The following is a 22,163-nucleotide window of genomic DNA, read 5'->3' as shown; positions in this document are numbered from 1 at the left end:
AGGGGAGTTCTTTTCCTTTGGAAATGTGACAAAGCTTTTCTGGAAGGTTTGCTTTGTTTCTGCTCAAATGCAGAAGTGAATAAGGGCTCATCCCTACAACAGTCACTTCAGTGCCTGCACACTAAGGTGTACACAAACCCTGTCCCCAGACTCCCAGGAGACTGTAAGTGTACTTTTTGTCAGGAAAAGACTACAGGCTTTCCTTGCTTCTGGCTGAAACACTGCACCTTGCAGGACCAAATCCCAGGAAAACAGCGGGAGAAAAAAATGGATGTTGACACGGAGGACAGTCAGCAAGCTACTGGGATTCCAGGATAAGGCTGGAATTATCCCAAGGCTTGGTTGTATCATAAAGCCCATGCTGAAGCTGGGCATTTCTGTTTCCTGTGGTAAACAAATGGGAAAAATCGCATAGCTGCTGAAACTGTCACACAACTCCCCCTTCCCACTTGGAAAACCATAATAATACCAGATACTGAGACTTTATCTTATCTGTCTAACAACCTTAGCCTGTCTTCCATTATTAGAAGCTCCCAGGTATTTCTGTGATGGATCCAGTAGAAGCAGCTATGTGAATGGGTGGATAGATATGGGATACTTGCATTTCCAATTGCTGAGGGTGCTGCCTTGCTTAGAGCCCACTCAGTCGAAAAGGGGGGAAAGGGGGGAGAAATTGCTGCTGCCAGGCCACTGTGTGATGGTTTTACCATAGCACTGTTCCCAAATACACACATGGAGAGCGGGGTGGGGCAGAGGCAGAACCCTGCATTGCAGTTGTCACTGCTTTTGCCTTGTTCAATTGTTTGCATTAAGTAGAACAATGCCACTCCTGTTTCAAGATGTAATTCCTCAGTTCCATGGAATGTTAAACACTGAAGGACAAAGATCATGCAGCTGTCAGAAAAAGTTGGAAGCATCCAATCCTTGTAGACTGTCAAGAGGAACATACTATATGGTAAACCAAAGAATTTGCACTTTGCAGATATTCCCTGCATTTGTGACAGTTAAGATGTTAAGTATGATAAGCTGGAAGATATATTCACTCGTCTCTTTCTGAGATGTCTGAAAGGAGCCACATGCTTGCAAAGGTTTGTTTTCTGCCTACAGTTTCAGGAGAAAGTAAATGAGCCATACACCCTAGATTAGGACTGTAAATCAATCAGTCCTCAGTTTGGAGTAAAACTGAAGCATCAATGGGCATGCTGCATGCATTCTTCATAGGTTTTTTAGCATCTGAACAATTTAACAAAATTACTTTTTATTTCATTAACTGATTGTCTTTATTTCAAATCTATCTCCAACTCATAAAAAGGAACTTGGTATTTTAAAGTCTATTTTAACTCTTTCTGTTTACATGCTATAATATGGCTGAAGATCATCAAAATTACACTTTAACATGTGTACATTGTGGCTTCCAACACATTACAGAATTAGAAACATTTCTAAATGGTGTTTAGCTGATTTCCTGTTATGGTTACATTGAATTAGGTGCAAATTACACAAGGTATTTGGAGTTCACACCTTTCAAAAGAAATGGTAACCTAAGGCAAGGTTGATGGAGAACCTAGACCTGATTTAAAAAATCTGCACACAAAAATTGCATGAGAAATTGCTGAGATTGCCCCCCTGTTCAGCATAGTTTTAACATTAGTTAAAAGGGAAAGCTTACTCACATGCACAGAAACTTTGGCAGTGCAAATTATCATGGAAGTACCCCAGCATATTGGAAATATCCATGCATTCATTCCTAGTAAGGACCAGGGTCTATTTTGCATGTAGCAAATCCATATACAAGTTTTTCTGATTTATATCTGTCAAATGTCAGAAAGACACTGGGGAGAAATCTGCCTCCAGAATTAGTAGCTACTCAGAGAGGAATGAGGGAGAAATGCAGCTAGGGGCTGGATAGAAATCAATAAAATCAAATTCTTCCAAAATGCTATGGGAGAGAAGCAGGGAAATTTAACCATTAATTCTCACCTAGAGTCAGGATAACTCCTAGGAACATTAATAAGTGGTGAGATCACAAAACATCTGGAGAAATGTGAGCTACTTGACCATGGTGACCATGGTTTCGTGTAAAGATATATGCCTCTGCTCCAACATCTGGCAAATGTATGGAGGATATGATGAGTAGAGCAGGCAGGAGCTGAGACAGAGAGGTTGTGTGTAAATATTGAATCCATCTTTGAGAAAATGACTGTTTCAGAGAGCTGGGATGGATTACAGTGGATCTCATTTCTGGGACACCAGATCACCTAATGATATAATGATTGTGCATCTTTTGGTGACATGTCTTTTTTGGCACGAAACCCACATCACCGTTAACAGATTTCATGTAACGTATGTAGCCATAAAGAGGTCAAGCACTAGAGGAATCTGTAAACTGAACCACTCTCATAGATTCACAGATTTTAGCTTCAGAAGGGAATATTTTGTCTAGTCTGATCTCCTGTGTAGAGCAGACCAGAGAGCCTATGAAGCATGCTATGAAAACCATGACTTCTGCTGGAACGGGAGTTTTCACAGAATCACAGAATATTCTGTGATCCCACAAGGATTGCTGAGTCCAACTCTTGAGTAAATAGCCCATACAGGGATCAAAACCACGACCTTGGTGTTATTAGTTGGCCACAAGAACTTTAAGGGATTCTTCTAGGCTACACATACGTCTCTGCAGTGCAGTAAATAAATCTTATACCAACTTTTACCAGGTTCAGGTTTGAACTGAGAAAAAAATTCGTTAAAACTTCTCAAGACTCATCCTTTGTAAAGGGCTAAATCTCAGATTATTTGAACCAGTGGAAAAAGTCCTGTTGGTTTTGGGAAGTCTTGGACCCAATGCAAAGTATTCCTCGAAGAAAAGGAGTACTCCCACCAGAACCTGTGAGATGTGGTGTTTAAATGGGGAAGGGACAGTTCAAGCAACTGGAAACAAATCAATATTATTAAATCCGTGCTGTCTGTCAAGATCTGATAAGGGATAAACTTTCCATTTGAGAGGAATGGTGCTTCTCAGGAGGGAAATCTCTGTGCTCAAGATGCATTGCACCAAGACAGGATATCATTGTAAAGATACAAAGAAGGAGGTGCTTTCCAAAGCTACCTGAATTTGGTAGGGAGGAGACAAAAATCTCCTGAAATTTGTTTAACTGAAAAGCATGCTTACAACCACACTTCCTTGTGACATGGTTTTTCCAGCACTTCCAGTATGTAAGTCCTTGCCAAACATAGTGGATGCTTGGAACACACTGTGCAGTGGTACTGATGGTAGCAGAGAGGGCAACTGTCCTTTTGGTTCCTAGAGGACAGACCACACTGGGAATATTGCCCCTGAGCAGGAACTTCTCATCACCACAGACAGTCTTATACCAGTGCTCACAGGAATGGGAGCACAAATGTCAGCAAAATTCTGATAATCTACTTTCTACTACAGGTTTAGCTAAATATAGTTTTTACTTCCTGTCCTAAATGGCTACGTGCTGGTTTGTGTTGCTGGCTTTACAAACTAAAGGCAACACAGGCTGAAAAATGTATACGAAAGTTGCACACGTCTCCCTTGCTCTGCATGCACAGGTATTCACGTAAAGCAGTGGGTCCTGGAGACCAGCTGGGAGAGTTGCTTTGCACAAATTTGGGCTGGTTCTGATGCCCTGGTGAGGCTGACTTGGAACAGACACTGAACAGAGCTAGAGAATAAAGTAGATATTTACTGAAGGGCCTTTAGGGTACACCTTGGGAAGCACAAGAGCCTGACCAGGGCAACACCTAACGTGGACTTAAAGTGGTCACAAAATGGATGACCTGTCACGAGGTCTTACACTTTTGTAAGTTTTGGTTCATTTGCATATTGGGGTCAATTGTCCAATTACACCTTCAGGTTGTGAGGTCTCATCCTTCTTGTTTCTTTCTTCAGTCTGTCATTGTTTATACTTTTGAGTCTGAAACTTGTACTTGTTGTCCTTGGTCTTCAGCCGGAAAAGGATTTGTTTTGTCTCCCTACTCTGTGAAGAGCGCTTGCTAGCACTTAATATGAGGCTCAGAACTACTACTACCCCTTAGCAGCACAGAATCTGAAAAACTCGAAAGCTAAAATATGAGGCATCAGCTCCATCCCTTATCAAACCATGTGTACATAGTCCAGGTACTTTAGAGATTATCTATTTTATAACATATTTCCAAATGATAGTAAGACTATATTTCCATCATCCATCAGTAAATAGAGATGGTTTCTCTGAGATCAACCATATAGGATTGTGAGACTCAGAAAAAACTCCAGAACTATCTGAATGATAGACATTAAAGAAAATACCTAAACTAAATCCATTAGGAAGAAAAAGGCTGGAGAGTTTTAAATGCTTGTCTGGGTCAATTGATAAAGAGCACAGAAACCAAAGTGCCTTAGTGAAACTTGGACTAAATATTGTCCATCACAGAGCTTCAACCTTTATAATTATGCAGGGAGAAGGTTTTTCGCTTTTGGGAATAGAAGAGAATAGCTTTTTGGAAGGTAATTAGAATGTAGAGACAGCTGTTTGGAATGACTGGTCAAATTCTGGTGTAGATGGATCTGTGGGTAGAGTGAAGATATGGACATCAAAATCCCTTGGTGTCCCAGAAGTCTATCACACTTTTCCAGCTGTATCAAAAGGCATTCCTCCTGTGTAGGGAAAGGTGTCTGTATGTGTGTGATTTTTTCAGTTGACCTTTGTGAGGAATTACAAATTAATGACAACGATTTTAGGTATTTATATGTCATTATAATCTTTCTAATTAGATTTAAAATTAGAAAGAACCAGGGGAAAGTATGTTTAGCACATGTTCTGTAGAAGAATAAAGAGAGGCCATGATGCCTCTTGTGATAATGTCATCAGTTCTGGGTGGTCCTAAAGTCACAGGGGATGGGATGTGCTGGATGGACCTAGTCTTTGCAGTCCCAGTGTTCAGAGCAGCAGCTGAGTCACAGACAATTTTGCTGACCTGAAGCCTTTAATTCCTTCTGAGGAATTAAAAAAGCTGAGATGTTTGATCATTATAAAAGATTTTAGTTTTGTAGCATTTATACTACCAAAGAAGACTTTCAGATTTCTCTAGACCAAAACTGAGAAAACAAGAATGAGAGGAGACAGTGTTTCACTGCAGAAGAGAGTTTAAGGAAGCCTTCAAGAACCTGTGAAAGCAGTTAATGCAAAATCATGCTACAAGGGCAATGAAGTTGCAATTCTTGCATCTCAAAGCAGGCATTGGTCTGCAGTGGTCTACAAGTTAGTCTGTTTCTTCCTAAACCAAATTCTGAGATTAGGTTTTTTCTGTGGTGTTGGGTAGGTGTTTCATGATGAGCAACAAAGAGGAATCTCTTGAGTAAATCCTCAACTGGAGCTAGGTAGGAGCTAGAGAAAATCATGTGTCTGTCTGTCTACCTGTATCAGAAAATGTCTTTTTTAAAATCTAGGCACAAGTATATGAGAGGTTTAGTAAAAGTGTTTTCTTCTCCAGAATTTACTGAATAAGAGGAGGCAATACCTGCACAGCCCTGGTAGGCGTGGCCTGGGCTCCTGAGTGTGTTCTCTGAGCTGTAGAACTTGTTCCAAGCTGGGTCAGGTTACCAGAAGTACTGGCCATGGGCCACAGAGGATGTTGTATGGCACTTGTGGGGTGAAATCACTGGGGGCTGCCCCTGCATTTGAAGAGCAAGGTGCCTGAGGGGGATATATATGGCTGAGTCCTGTCCTGCTTACACACCACTTGAACAAGGGTGCACAGCTCCTCCAGCAGAGCCAGCCAGCAGGGGAGTACTCTGGAGTTCATTGTTACAAGGTGGGACATGTCTTTACTGCAAAGTGGGGGATATAAGGGTGCTGGGCACACCCTGGCTCTGACACTGACTGGCTGTACAAAGGTGGGAAGGCAGCTGAACAGGCAGGCAGGCAGGCATCCATGGAAAACTGTCCACCAAAAAAGGTGCACAGGGTCAAAATCTGTCAAATTGTTTATGCTTCCCAGCCAGAGAGGGCTGCCTGTGATACACAAGGGAGAGGAGAGTTGTCCTTGTGCAGTGGTTGCACCCTGTCTGCTATTGAGGGCAGGGCTGCTTGTGTGTATGCTGTATTTTCCTGGCACCCCACTCTCCCTCCACCACTCTGTTTGGTGACCCTGATCTGCTCATACAATGCAGGAAAACAAGTGCCATTCCCTTCCCCCCACCCTGGCAAAGGGAATTCCCGAACCACACAGATGCACATGGCTTAGTTGGAACCATGCTCTGGTGTCAGTCTAGAGTAACTCTCCAGAGTTGGAGCTGGCTGAGTTCAGAACCCATCCCAGGCTGTCAGGTGGTTGTATTTCAGAGAGGCAAGGCAAGCTTTTAGCTTTAATTGTGAAGTTTGGTAACACAGCAGTGTGAAGCAGCTGTGGTCGAGGGAGCAGTGCTGTTTAACTTGTGCAAATGAAATAGAGCTACAGGCATCACCCAGTATGGTAAATATTGTAGCCACAAGCCTTTCCTCTGTCTGTTCTGTACCTGTCTGAGCTATCTAAAGTAATACTACCCACCTCCAGAAATGAAATCCCTCTATACCCTGCTGGAGGGGACCATAAAGGCAGTGCTTCCCTCAAGATAATCAGCTGCAAGAGTTTTGAAGTGCTTAGCTCCTCTTTGCCTGCACCCAAAATGGTATAAATCTTTTTGCAAGTGAAGATGATTACTTGAGCAGTAAAGGATTAGCAGATGTGAGCATTGCATAGCTGGTGGTGCTAGTCACATTTTCCTAAATAGATATTCTGTTAGATACACACGAGCCAAGGAGTGCTATGGAATGCAGCTCTTTTTAAATGGGCGAATACATACGTGCCTATGTGTGTGCCTTTCCCAGGCTTTCTGTAAGCTTTTGCTAAACAGAGAATGTATTTATGTCTGAGTAAAGGATTTCTGCTTTCTACATTACTGGTACCTTTAAAAGGGATAAAGTGTTTTCAGTAAATGTAATCATATTATGTGATTAATATAAAGTCCTTGTTGGTATGAAACGATCTCTGGGTGCTTCATGGATATTAAGCCTCCCAACAACCAGCTGAAGACAGGTGCTTTTACTATAGGAAGGGAAACTGAGGCACAAATTCATGGATTTGATTATAGTCACTTACTTCATAGCCCAATCCCCTGGATCTTTGTTGAGCAGTGAAACTCTGGTCTTCCTCAGACCATCTTTTAAGTTTGGGGTGATGCTAGGAACAGAATCCATTTCTCAGAAAGCCTTATCTCTTTGGTTGATGAGTTCCCTGCTGGATTATGGAGCTAAACTAGCTTCCTCAGTGTTTACACAGCCTCTACAGCTGAAGCAAAAGTGATGTGTTGGGAGGGTGTGGAAGTGATATTCTTCCTGCAGTACCCTCTGTTGCCCTGGATGAGAAGGAGCACAAAACCCCACCCTGAGAGTTGTTCTCTGAGGCAAGCCTGGAATCCTGGCTCTGCAAATGATCCTGCAAGGGTGGGTCTGCTGGAATTTGCTCTAGGTGACTTGGGGTCTGTGTATCAGCACTGCTCCTGGTAGGGTTGGAAGACCTGTCTTACTGCTTGAAATTATCTCCTGATCATATTAATTAGTACTTTCTCTTCGCTTTTGCAAGACTAATGAATTGTTGGGGAATTTCAAGTGCTTTGTTGAAAGCAACTGAATACAGACAACCTTCTGGATGCTGGGAAAACGTTCCTAAATATAGGGAATCCACACAGCTCATGTACATCCCTCTCATGGCCCTCTGGAGAAAGCCAGTCTTTTGAAGTCTCTCTCTTATAAAAGCAGCTGTTGGGCAGAACAGAAAGCAGCTGCAGTCCCTTGTGAACTGGATTAAATTTTCTGCTGCTTGGAAAAATTCACCAAGGAAACAGAGGGAGACCAACAAATAGCAGAGTCTGGAGATGGACAGTGCTGCTGGCTACCTGCATCACTGTTCTGCAAATTGCTAGCAGACTTCTAGGCAAAAAAGATTGTCACACATACTTGGCTAAATGACAGCCTGGGACCCAGCCCAATCTTTCATCTTGCCTGCCAAGAATCTTTCTTTCTCTCTTTCCTCTTTTGCCCTCCTTGAGTTTTCTTCAAGAAATTTGTCACTCCTGATACCCTCCACAAAACAAGAAACCAGGCAAAGCTCAGAGCCCCTCCTGCTGAATCAACATACTGGAAAGAGCTTGGCTTTGGCCAACTTTCCTTTCTGTCCACAGGACAAATATGTAATACAGAATGTTTTTGTGTAATTGTGTCCTGAACTCCCATGCTAATCCTTTTATAGGATTAGAAAGTAGTTAATTTTATTTTGGATCTCACAGATAACCTTTCCAGCAAAAAGGGAAAATGACTGTTACCCTCCCAGCAGAGATGGGTCCTCAGTGGTGGAAAACCAGTAGAGATTGCAGGAGGGGCACTGTGAATAACAGCCTGAGACAGGGATAGATGATGGGTTTAGTCCCTTGGCCTGGCATTCTGCTGTCTCCCTTTGCTATTAGAGCTAGCTGTCTAGATCTAATTTGGATTTACCCTGCCTAACTTTAGGTGTTTAATTGTTGAGTCCATATAGGAACCTACGCACCCATGGTGATCTCTGGTCTCACTGGAGAAGCAGTTGTTCTGGGGAGTATTTAGGGTGACTGGTGGCTGAATCCAAGTCCTAAGTTTTTTTATGCCTCACCAAGCTGAGTGGGGAGCCAGGCCAGAGAGCTGTGTCCAGCACTAACCTTCTTTCCTCCTCTGTCCCCCTGAGTCAGAGTGCCCCAGTGCCAGATGAGTAATAGCAGCCTGCAGGTGGGGGTGGCTGCAGCACGGATATTTTGGGCAGGACATGACCAAGACAGCCATGTTGTGGATTGTCTTAAACTACCACGACCACAAAGCCTGTGGCTCATGACTTACCTACATTTTAGCCTTGGCAACCCAGTAACCATAAACACCAATGAACAAGCTTGAGATCCCAGTAGTGGTTTGGTGGGGCCTGGGGCAGCTGACAGGTTTATCTTGCTGTTTGGCAGGATCTCTAGTCACATGCTGAGCTGCCAGTCACTGCAGGGACATTTTAGCACTTTCTGACATTGCTCCACTAACCAGCCTTTTGGTTCCAGGCTGTTCCACCAGCACAGGAGGATGAGGGCCATGCCCAGCCACAAGACAGGTTGCTCAATTTAGCAAACTAGAACACCTCTCCCACCCTGAGTGGTTTCTAGGTGTTCTGGAGGTGTTCAGCACTGGAAGATGGTGAGGGACCATGTCCTTTCACCACCTTTCCATATCCCTGAAATACCGAAATAAGCCCTTTTCTTCTTCCTCTCCTTCCTCTCCATCCTCTCCTTCCCTCAGGAAGGCAGATCTCTAACCTTGCCCCAGTTAATGCAGGCAGTAATCCCATCAGGTACTAAGGCAAGAAATAAACTCATTTATCTAATGCCTAATCAAAGTTAGAGACATAGAAAATTGCTGGAGTAAGGCTTAAGGAGGACAGACAAAAAGTAGGTTCACGGATTCAGATATTTGTTTTTTTCACTAAGAGCACCACATATTGAAATCCATTCACACTGACACTGGAAGGAAATCTTACACAGGACATGAATATTTGTGTGTAGGCAAACACTTTGAGTGGTACCTTATGACAGGAGAGACCTCAGAAGTCCTGCACCCTGCTCCTTCAGATACTGCAGAATCAAAGTCCAGTGGATTTATTTCCCTTGGCAAAACAACCATTTCTAGTTGCAAATCATGACTGAGATAAGCGTTTGCATCTATTTCTTAGTACAGAGGGAAACTGCTCAGCATTACGCAAGTTTTTGTGGTTAGCTTCTCATGCCTTGTGTGCTTCATGGCTACACTCAATCTACTCACAGGGTGAGCAAGGCCATAGGTTTTATCACTGGTCTGATGTTTCTCTAAATATTTTACCCAATCTTTTTACTCTAACGCATCATACGGATTTCAAATAATTTCTAATATATAGAGTTTGAAACAGAATGGCTTTATGAAAGCTAAACTGCAGTCTATTCTTAATGAAGTTTGAATTGGAAATTTGTCCCTCCCCTTTATTTTCCGTTTCCTTTTCCCCTCTTTGTTTGGTGATTACAATATAGAAAAGCATTCCCTGGGTTTCCATTCCCGTCTTCCTTCCTGTCCAGATGAGCTGGAAAGGGTCAAAACCTCTGCCCATCACCTTGACCCTGCAGTAAAAGCAGGGGTGTCTGGGCTTCCAACACTTCAAGTGTTTTTGGAATGCAGAGAATAAGCCCTTCTCTCCAGGTCGTGGCCCAGCCCCTCTCAAGCACTGACATGGGAGGGTGAGGGAGGTCTGGGGTCTTTAAGCCTAGGAGGTTGTTTCTCTTCTTAGCAACGTTTGCTTCTGGTTTCTGCACCGCCCAAGCCTTTCCAGAGAAGTTGAATTATCCACCAAACATGTTTGCAGTTTTTTGTTGAGGAAGATGTCTGCTCTCTAGCCACTCTGACCTTGCCTTTCAGCAGCTCTCTTCTCTTTACACTGAAAGGACCTTGCAGAAGTATAAATGATCCTTCATTTACTGCACACAAAGAAAAATCTTCAGCTTTGCTGATATGCTGAAATTCCTAAGAGAATAATTTGGGTTTGAAATAGACAAAGGACAAATGCTCTGAAAATCTCTGACTGTAAATGTGGGGCAGAACAACTTATGATTAAGTGACTGTTGTTAGGAAGGGAGTATAGCTAATAAAACCTGCAAAGTGGCTTCGACTTGACAAAGTATGTTTTGAGTGAGTAAAAAGAGAGTTGATGTTTGTGAGACAAATTGCTGAGTGCAAAATACGTATGTAAAATAAATACAAAATAAATTTGCAAAAATGAATACGCAAAGTTACATAAAGGCAGCAGTACAGCTTGTGAATCCCAGCCAAGACATGTTACACCAACAGTGTATCATAGCCCCAGTCCAGCGTCGGGCCACAGGCAGCATATTCCATTGGTGTTAATGAATGCAGGAAATGGCTAGACCAAAGGGGAGAAAAAAGGAAGGGGGCCTTTGAAAGAAGGGCTCTTCCTTCAAGAAATTTTCGTATGTTTGTTTTTTATGTTGTTCTGTCCATGCCATGGCTGTGAGTGTGTGTGACAAGGCTTGTTTGTCAGTACAGCTGACCTGGGAACTATCAGTAATGAGAAGTAACTTGTACTTTGGGGTTTTATGCATATGCAGTTCTTTATAGTATACGTGACTCTGTGCATTTAAATACAGGGACAGATCTTGTGAACCTAGGAAACACAGAGAAGCTGGGAACTCAATAAACATTTAGTTGCAGCTCCCCACCCCTTCAGAGAACTCTTTGCTGAAAGGTTGTTGACAAGGTCAAACAGGAGGGTCTGACAGGGGTATTGCTGCTGCTTCTCTATAAGTACTTACAATTAAGCTTGATAATTTTAGAAGGAAGAAGCATTAGAGGGGTTATTGGAAGCACTGCAGGCACCTCCTACTTCTCTGTTCCTGAGTTACTTGGCTCCTGCCCTTAGAGGACCACCACAGGTCCTGAACACCACATTTGTGCTCTGGTGAGGGACAGTGGTTACACATCCCTCACAACACCAGCATCTGTCATCCAGCAAGGCTTCTGCAGAGCTGACCTGACTCCTCACCTTTCAGTGGGAACAAGGCCCTACTAAGTTCAAATGCAGATAAGCTGCAGTCACGTTCTTTGCCTGCATTATGGAAGTAATGAGGAAAATACATGTGTTAGTTTTAAGCCTGGTGATGGCAGTAGCCAGGGCACCAGGGTTTAGCACAAGCTCAGTAACTCTGTCAGTGAGCTCCATATGTTCATGCAGAGCCTGCTCCTGAGGCTCAGCTCCTTCAAGCTAGCCCAGTTATCCTTGCCATGCTCTGCAGGCAACAATGCATGTCCACACCTCCTCTAGTGTGCTGCTGATCCATCAGACCTTCAAGCTGAGCCATGTACTGTGTAAGACATCAATCTGGTGTCATATGTGAACAGAAAATGTTGTGGCTACTTGTTACTTAATAAATTGACACATGATTTAGAATTCTGTCACCTGCAGATGTGGCCATGACAACTTTTTGCCCTTGAAGTATAGTAGAACTTGTTCATTTTTGTGAGTTCCTCTCTTGGTTTTCTCCAGGGTGGTGAGGGCTTGGTGAGGTGGTGAGTGGTTTAAGGGTAGGTGAGTTGTCTCACACCTGATTCCTCTGTGCCTTTAATGGAGCTCCCAAGCAGGGTGGTGACTTGCTCCACTTTGACAGCCTTTGATGAACATGTGCAAACAGGGTCCAGCTCCATGCAAACCTGCTAGCCTTCACAGAAGTGCGCATTTGGGAGTTCCTGGCAGGTACAGGAGAGCTCACCTAAAGTGAAACTTCAATTGCAGAGTGAAAAGTTCACTGGTGAAATTGACAGTGCCTGTAACAGAAAGTGGAGTAGGTGGGAAACAGACAGTTTTTCTGAGCTGTGAGGTGTCAAGATATTTGGGAGACGGAGACCCTTGATTTGTCTTACCTTTTGGCAGCTGGAACAGCTGCTGCCTTGGCTATTAAGCTTGGTCCTTCCCAGGGTGAGCCAAAACTCCTGGACGTGCAGAGCATCAACTGTAGACCGAAGACCAAAGAGTCAAAGGGTGGACATTTAAGTAGAGTAGGAACAAGGGGACCAGTGAGCAGGAGGAAGTGTTCTGCCAACCACAGGCTCTCCACAGACCACAGGCTGAGAAGCAGAACTTCCTGAGCTGTAAACTTGTCACCAGGGTGGACCAGTAACACAAGCATTCTGCAAGGTAGGGAGGACACTGGACAGGCACGCCTGCCTCATGGGACACACCAAGCTTCTCACATCATTTCTATTATCCAATTTTTCTGTACATCCAAGAACCTTACAATGCAGAAAGCTCCCATGGCTTGCTTTACATCTTACTTCTTTTCCCCCTCTTTCTGCCTGTCAGACAACAAAAAACTTATTTATTTCTGACTAGAGGGTGACAATTAGCTGGGTATGATCCCTGAAGATCTCAAGAACTTCTCTTTCTACTTTCGGGTTTTTCATTGTTGGCTATTTTATTTCAGGTTATTGGTTTGACTTTTGTCAGATCCCTTGTCTCTGTTATCAAAAAGCACTTACTAAAACCTGAATTTTCTGCAAGTCAGGGTTCACATTTGGTGCACAAAATAAGCTTTTGCGCTATGGGTTTTCAATATATCACTTCGCCACCTTCCCATCTTCCTAATACTCTATTTTATGATGAAACAGCTCCAGAATTTTAAAGATGTTGGAGCTCTTCCTGCAGCTAGGTTGGGTTCAGTCTCACTTCCACCACCTATTGGAAGAAGGAAGAACCCAGCAAGGTGACCAAAGGCAGGTCCAGAGAGCAAATGAAACCTTCTCCATCTCGGATTAATTTGGTCTGGACTGATAAGTGATCAAAGATGGGCTGGCTTATGAGAGTAAGTAGATGGCATAAAAAAATGGCCATTTCTAAGATGGAAGCAAAATGAAGCTTGATGTTGTCTAGCTGTGGCACTGCATAACTTCACTCACAGTGAACTGAAAGTAACAGCACATGAATTCACATGTCTGAACAAAGATTTTTAATAAGTCTGTGTAGTTTGGACACCAAGCTACCTCCATTTGATGTGTTCCTCAACACCTGTCTAATCAGAAGTGATACCAAACCAAAGAAACCATAGGAAGATCTGGTTCTTGCAGTGGGTGAAACCTTGTACTTGCTGTTTAGGTAACTCCAATTATTCCTATAAGGAAAGAAGGTGACTATGAAAAAAAGGAATACAGAGATCTCTCTCTATTGTCAGTGGCACAGAGCCCTGCAGCAGAGTCCAGCTGGGTTGGTTGTGACACAGGATGTAAACCAGCCCTACGAGTATTCTGTCAGCCTTTTAATCCCAGCATCATCATCTCACCCATCTCCATGAAGCTCCATGCTCCCAACCATCTCTTTTAACCACAGGAATTCACAGCACTGTCTATCAGTTTCCACCAGGACTGCTCTGTTGGCTTCAGCAGCTTCTATCTATTCCTCCTGCTCCAGGTGCTCCTTACAACTGCTGTGCTTGAAGGGTTTCTGCATGTCAGCTTCAGTCACAAGCTGGCTTGTCCCAAATGGTATCCCTTCAGGTACCAGGTAGCTTTGGTGCAAAAAGTTGTTCTATCACCTGGCACATGGAGTTTTTGACTGAGTGTGTTTCTCCATCAGCTGGCATGTATTTTAAGACCTGTGGTTCTTGCTCTTCTATAAATATACCATTGTATCTCTTTCCTTGAGGACAGCATGGTAAATCTTTGCTCTTGCTCTTTCTTGATGTCTTCTCATTTTCAGAGGGAGTAGTAAAAGCAATAAAATGCAATAATAAAAGACTAGCTCCTAATCCTTACATCTGGTCTATTTAAACAACACTAAGGCACTCAGACATTATTTATCAGTGCACTACAGAGCATTTAATTTCCGATTTAAGATTTCGTTTTAAAAACACATTATGTCTCTTCTCAGAGCAAATGTGCAGGAATGAAGAATTAATCTGGCAGTCCCTGTTTCACACAATTGCTGTGTGTCTCAGCTGCCTGAGGGAAATTCAGAGTGACCAGCCACATATAGTTCAGCCAGGAAACCCTTAGTGTCAAAAGGCTTGTGAAAATATTTTTGAAACCCCTTGCAAAGGTATGCTCAGGCCTTCACTTGCACAAAATTCAGTGGATTATATCTTCTTGCCACTCTGCTGATTTCTGGGAATATTCAATTGGCAAGTGTGGCTCCTGGTTTCTAAAGCAATGAGTCATGGTGGTCATTACTGCAGTGTACAGTCACTGTGCAATAATTCAAACCACCATTGTCATTATTATTGCTTCCAACAAGCAATCTGATACCTTCTGCAAGCCCAGGGCAGGTGTGTGAATGTAATCACTGTGCAATTAATTAGCCTGTGCTTCCAGTTAGTATGCAGCACGCAGCTCCCTGCTTCCCTATTGAATCCAATTTAGCAGAACCACTGCAAGATTCAAACATACTTTGCAGTAAGAACTCAATAAAAGGGAAGAAAAGCAGGCAGCTCTAGGGACAGCTTTTCAGCTTCACGTCACACCTAGCAAAAGGAGCACCTGCCTGCTTCTATCAGCCAAAGGGTGTTGCAGAACTGGGGGGCAAGAACAGAGTTTTATGTTATGTTTGAAAAGTGAGGCTTTAGAAATCATCTGATGCGTGAATTCTGAGTGAGCAAAGCAGAAAGGCCGGCTGCTCACTGTGGTGGCCCTGGAAATCCCTTCAACTGGCAGCACAGCAAGAACCCAGGAGCTGCCTGGGCTCCCTCCTCTCTGTGCAGCCACAGAGCTACCGCAGAGGCAGATTAAATTGCTGGATTAAGCATTCCCACAGCCCCATCCAAATCTTTGTGACAGCTGTGCCCAGGACAGAAGTCAAGCGTTGGTGCCATAACTGCGTCAACTGGTGTGTCATGGGTCACTTCATTACAGCTGGAGAAGGTCTGGGAGGTCATTCACTCACATTTCTTAGCCAGCACAGATTTGATTCAATAAAATGTGTGCTCCAAACACAGCATTTTAAGGTATTTGGGCAATGCAATCCTCTTCCTCTTCTTCTGGAAATTTATCCATCATCTCTTATAACTCACTGACAGGAAACGCCTCACCAAACATTCCCCTGGTTCCATATGATCCCGTTAATGACTCTTCCTGCCTTTCCTTTTGCCAAAGGCTCCCCTTTCACCCATCTGTGCTTTCCTCCCTCTCTACAGGTACAAGAGCCTGCTTAGCTCTTTTCAGGCTGGTCTGGCTTTTGAGAGGAGAATACCTGACCCCTGAGGCCCCAGAAAATACTGGACTCCTGTTATGCAAAAAAAAAAAAAGCCTTATCCACTGCCCCAAATTTGCTGCACTGAAAGACTCCATACACTCAAATAATGAGATTTTCCATTAAGGCAGACACTTTCAGGCTCTTGCTTTTTCATCTTTTATGTCTGAGTTTGGAATTACTTTCAATTTTCTATCCATTCTCCAAAATTTAGACCCTACATGCAGCCACATGTACTGGAAGGTCAGTTCTGTTATTTTTGCTCACCAGTCTGTTCTTGCTGCCAAACCCAAGCTAGTGCTGTGAGCATTGCTCTCAGATGTAGTGCCTGTGGGAGGGAGCAGAGGGATGGATGCCTGCACCCCCTGTGGGGAACCCTGTGTCAGGGTCACTGTGTGGCTGATGCTCACCATGCCCAAGCTGGTTTAGTTACTTTCCTGGCTTTGTTGATAACCCTCATTTCCCTCCAGGCAATGGGATTCCTGAACATCAGTGCTTTGCTGGCCCCGCCTTACATAAGTAATGGCTAACAAAGTCCCTCATCACAGGAGCTATGGCTGTAAGTGTCACCTTAGGTGTAGCTGTAAGTGCCACAGTAGGACATTAACAGCACTGACCTCCTTTTGATTTAGGCTTCACACATCATTCAGATGTGAGCAGGTTCATGCCTATGTGACTAATTAGGAGAGTCATTTTTTCTGTTATGGAACATTTCATTATATGTCAACTTTCTTTCCCTTCAATTCATAACTTCTTTCCCACTACTGAGTATGAATATTGCCATCCAACACATGTTTTCCTTTCACATGGTTACAAGGCTGCTTTCTTTTGGTTGTTTCTTCTGTAAAAAAAAAAAAAAAAAAAAAACCAACAACAACAACAACAAAAAAAAACACCACCAAGAGATGACTCAGGGTAACTTCCAAAAGCTGTCTTCCATTGTTTTACTCTATATGTTCATATTATATTGATTAAAATCACATGCTGTTACATCTGAAAGAAACTCCCTCACCTATGTGACAAGCTAGGCTTTTATCACAAGTAAAGGGAGAGTTTCACTTATTTCAATTTGCTTTTTTTTTCAAGCACAGTTCTCTCATTCCTACTGTCTTGACTATGATCTTAAGAAAGTATTGATTAAAATCAAGATTCTGTGAACTAATACCCTTAATCTACAACTGAAATTACAGAGGCACCCGTATTTTATGAGAAGGCTGTCTGTGAAGGGTTGAAAAAGAAAAATACTTCTAAAAATAAAATATCTGTGTTGTTTTTGGGATTTGAAAGGCTATTTTTAGACAAATTGATGTTTGGGACAGACTTGCTGTGTTAGGTTAGGCCTTTGAAACTACTTTCTTTTAGTAGTTTAAGACTGATCTTATTTGAAATGTAGTACCTTAAGTTCTGCATCTTTTTTTAAAAAAGGAAAGGAAAAATACTTAAAGTAAGACCAAATAAAAAGTGAGAGTCTCATTTTCAGTTCTGACATCTAAGCAAATTAGATGACATCTAGAAAATTAGAGCAGCAAAACACTTTTTGCATATGTTCTCTTACATTTTCTTTAAATGTAAAATCAATTAATCACATGAATGACAAGCCTGTATCCCCATGAGTCCATGGTCTTATCCAGTAGAGCTCTTGTGACCAGACTTTTCAGCACAAGTATTTCCACTGCCTGCAGAGCTGAACACGTATAAATACTTCATCACATCAGCACCATAGCTTGATGCCAGTATTTAACAGCAGTCTGCCATTAGACTGCAGGGACTCCTCTGCTGCATGGCTACTTTTGAAGCCAGGAAAACTCTCTCAGACCCTTCAGCTGGAGAGTGGCATCCAGGAAACAGGCATGCTCAACCCTCTGTGGCTCTGGCCACCCCTTACCCACGTCTTTGGGCACCTGTACTTTGGCAGCATCGATGGGCAAGCCGAAACCAAGAGAGCTCAGCACAAAGCACCCTGCCAGCCTTCTGTCAGAGCAGTGTGCCCGTGGTTTGATGTCTCTCAAAGAGCATTCCTGACATCTAAGTGCCTCTGTGTCTGCCTCTGTGTTTGCATTTGCAGTCCTTACTCCCTCAGTTTTGCATTTCTGCTTACCAGGGACTCCTTTGCTGTGTTTCAGCCCTGACAGAGACACCAGTGAAGAGGGGAAAGAGACACATCTCTGTCAGGCCAGTGCTGTACGAAATTCCCTCCAGCTTCCAGGCATCAGCATCCTTGACAAACTCATCAAGACGTGTCCTGTCTGGCTTCAGCTGAACATGAGCCAGGAAAGGGCTGGGGCCATCCTTGGCAAAGAAACAGCAGGGGTAAGTCCAAAGTGATTTCTGTTCAGACAACCACATTTCCTGTCCTTGGTTAGGAGAGCTGTGCTTTTCTTTATGTGGAAACAAAAATATTTAGCAGGGTGCTCTCTGTTTCCTTTACCAGTCGATGCTTTACCTCTCTCATCCACACAAGACAGTTATATTTGCTTTGGGAAAACAAGGAATATGATCTCTGGTTTTATTTGCTTACCATGTAGATTCATGGAGATGGCTTCCCATTCACCACCATACCCACAAGTATGGTGATTATCCTAATCTGGAGCAATGAAAAAAATCTGAGAAGGAAAGGACTTTAGATTCAGGGAGCTGCTGAGAGTCATTTTTTATTGCAACAATTCGTATCTGGTTTGCATAAATGGAGTATTAGAGTAGAGAGTTATACACTTGTGCAAAGCTCAGAGCTTGCTTAAGGAGCTTGCTCTGTGCCAAAGGGAGCTGCTCCCCTTTCCCGAGAGGTCTGAGCTGTGAGGCATAGCAGGCTGTACGTGTGGATCCTTTGGAAAGGGCAGGTGCAAATGACCTGAGCTGATGTGAGGGCACACCTGCTCTGAGAACGTTTGAACCTATCCCTTGGCTGAGTCAGTCTATCCCAGGGCTAAATGCTGGCACAGCCCAGTGACACCCTCCAGCTGAAATTACCTGAGCAGCCTGGGCTGTGCATCTCACCCTGAATCAGATTTCTCAATTAGATTGACAAGTAATTCTCTTTATTTTTCTACTCTGTCTGTAAGTGGAGATGTGTGGGACTGTCTGTGATGTAGTCATGTATAGCCCCAAGGCTTCTCAGCCATTTTCCATTCCCAGAGGCAGGGGGTTTGGGGAAACCCCCTGAGTGGCTTTGGGGAAACATCTTGCCTCTGTTCCTCCTGCTCACACTGCCCTTGGGCACAGCCTTCAGCTGCACTTGCAGGAGAAGAGGTGCTGTATCAGTGGTGTCCCACAGCAAGGGCAAATCTCCTGTCCTCTGTGAGCCCACCTGAAAGTGGGCAGCACCATTCCCACCTGTGGTGAAAACAAGAGGCTGATTTCAATACCAGTCCTCACCCAGGCCGCAGGGTTAAGTACAGCTCAGAAAACCCACCTCCTACTTCTCCGAACAGCCAGAGTCCAATTTTAGTCTTTGGATCCATGGCAACCAGGCGTGCCCATCAGGAAAAAAGAAGTGATTCATTTCCAGGTTTCATTTCCCTGGTTGCTTAGATTAAATTTCAGATGTAGCAATATAAGATGGTGCTGTCTGGCAATCATGGTTAGCACTGCCATGTGGGTGGTAGGACCTGGGCAAGGGAGAGCCTCCCCCTGCAGACACTTACTGTGACACAAGGTGGGGGCTGCCTGCTCTAGAAATCAGCCTGTTTAAGGCATACACCTGTGCTTTTATTTTCATTTTCTCTGCCCTGATGGTGGACCTGAGCCCTTGGGGCTCCATTTCTTCTGAACTCAGAGGCCAAGATGTCAGCACTGTGTGAGGTTGTGAAGCAGCCCCAAAGCTCTGTGTTCAGCATGGGTGCTTCAAAGTGACTGATGATGTTCTTATGACTGGGACTCATGCAGGGAAAGGTCCTGGTTTCTAGGCAAGCTTTTTAAAATTCCTCTGCCCAAGAAATTATTGGTTTTTTGCTAGATTTCCATACATTACAGTTGATTAATGATTTTATCAACTCACGCTTCTCTTTCTAATATTATCCAGGCTACAAAATTAATATTTAATTAAGTTTTTTAAAAATACCTTGACTCCTTTCTGCCTAAGCTTACTATCAAAGAATGGATGAAGGGTAAAGATTATTTTGTCTTTATATCTGCACCTTCAAGATACAAGCTAAAAATATCCCTGACAATGTGCTTTAATTAGAAATATGCTTAGTATCTCACACAAGACAAAGATTGAGGCATTTTTCCTTTTTCTTGATGGAGCAGTTCTGTGGGAAAGGACCTGTATGGATGGTGGGCACAGACCCACTGAGGACAAGCTGTGGGACCAGAGCCTGTTCAGCCAGAAGACAACTCCAGGGGACCACACAGCAACCCCTGATACCTGCAGGGATGTCACAGGGAAGATGAAGCCAGGCTGTGCTCAGCACTCCAGGCTGGGAGGACAAAAGACAGCAGTGTACATTGAAACTAGAGGGGTTCAGACTGGGTGCAGGGAAGCATTTTCTCCCTGTGAGGACAGTAAGTGGTGGGACAGGTTGCCAAGAGAGACTCTGCAGTCTCCAGCTTTGGGCATTCTCCAGACTTGCACAGACAAATCCGTGAGAAACTTGGTCTGGCCTCACAGCTTCACCCAGGGGATTAGAGAAGGGTCCTCCCAGGATGTCTCCCAGCCTGAATGATCTTCTGGTCCCATAAAAAAGCTCTGCCATGGACACTGTGACCACCAAGGCCTTTGGCCTTAGGTTCCACTCATGGACACTCAAATCCTTATCAAATAAATGTGCAAGTGACTCCCTTGCTTTAGACCTGGACTGGGACATTCCAGGGTGACATCTGTAATTTATGACACTGATGTGAGGACCATCACTGAAATTGTGAGTGCAGTTTTAAACTCTTCAGTTAGTGAAATAGTTTGCTTTAGGCATAAGCTGGACATCAGTGATGCATAGAAACTTTGTGAGTCTCTTCGTAGGTCTAAATTTCACTTAGATGAAATGTCCCTTTCTCCATTATTTTTGTTATATAAAGCTTAACTAAGTGGAACGAAGCTAAAATAAGGCTATTTAAAGGTGGATTGTACTGATAAAAATCTACGTAGCCAATGACCTAAAATAAAATTTAGAAGCTCACATAATGTAGCTGAGCTCTTGATTCTTTTCTCTTTTTTCAGATATTCTTAGTGAGGAAAGAGGGTAATGTGAGCAACATGGTCCTTGCAGTCCGCCTGCCAGTGCAGAACGAGGATCCTGGTGTGCTAGAGTACAACATTAAAGAAGAAAAATCAAGTAAGGTCTTTACATTTTCTGGTCTTCCTCTGGTTATTGTATTGAGTCTTCTTGTGATCACCAATACTTATATAATCTCACTTGCACTGAACAGGTTCCTCTTGTGACCGGCAGCAGATCTTGCTTTTATGATGTAGTTCAGTTTATATTTCCTGCAGCTGCTTTACCTCAGCTCATCTGTGGTTCTGCACCTTCTGTAACCATTTACAGACTCACAATAGGGAAATAAAGCACCTCCAGATGAGGAGGCCAATGCTTTGATCGAGTGAGGGGAGCTGGCTTTCACCAGCTGGAAGTCCTGAGGAAAGTGGAAAGTACTGCCAGACTAAGCCTTGTTAACTCACTGACTCTGTCTCTAAGCCACTGAATTTGGGGATCACCAGTCATCTGACATCTGCCACGTTGTCTTTTCATGCACCTCATATAGTCACACTGAACAACAAGTTACTCCTGAACTGTTTTCAAAGCCAACCGGGGAAGCAGGTGGCTGGTGGTATTGGTGCTATTCCTGGTTGGATAGCCAAGTCTGCCATGAGCAAGTGAAAATTAACCCACTTCACAATCAGCCACATCTAATGCAGCCCTCTGTGGGCTGCATTAAATGGATGTGTAAGCCACATGATTTCCACTTTCAGAGGAATATTTGGAAACACCTGGGTTTTAGGTTAGTCATAGAAACACTCAAAAGAGTTCATAAAAATAACTTCACGTTATTTATTTATCTGAACACATCTAAATCCTCTGCCACTGAGCTCTGTCCCAAAGCCAGCTCCCCAGAGAAACTCTGCTAAAACATGTGTTTCTGCAGATCAGTGTTGCAACATTACTTTCCCCTTGTTCAAATGAACTTTTACAGTTTCTCAAATAGTTTCTCCTTCTCCTATATTTCTTTGCATATCTCTGCCTTGTAAACAGACTTTAAAGCCAGAGCTACAACTGAATCTCTTAAACTGTTCTAATCTCAAGGCCAGACCACAATCTGTCACAGCATTGCTCCTGCACAGGGTGCAGCTCTCTGTCTGGCTGCTGCATCCCCCTTGGAAGATTTCTCTCTCATCTGCCTGCTCCTGGAGC

The 22,163-nt window shown here is 43.5% G+C and overlaps 1 protein-coding gene across 1 annotated transcript in view; it reads left to right on the top strand.

The window, feature by feature from the left end:
- Nucleotides 1-22,163, top strand: part of RIN3 (Ras and Rab interactor 3) — a 65,532-nt gene that overhangs the window by 923 nt on the left and 42,446 nt on the right. The window contains exons 2-3 of the mRNA XM_083863129.1: nt 17,946-18,132; nt 20,975-21,089. Of these exons, the coding sequence (XP_083719255.1) occupies nt 17,946-18,132; nt 20,975-21,089 (302 nt within the window). The remainder of the gene's footprint in view (nt 1-17,945; nt 18,133-20,974; nt 21,090-22,163) is intronic.

Source organism: Zosterops lateralis (assembly GCF_965231275.1).
Source record: "Zosterops lateralis genome assembly, chromosome: 6".
NCBI classification, from domain to species: domain Eukaryota; kingdom Metazoa; phylum Chordata; class Aves; order Passeriformes; family Zosteropidae; genus Zosterops; species Zosterops lateralis.
Note: the sequence above shows the minus strand (reverse complement) of the source record. Positions and strands in the feature narration are given on the sequence as shown.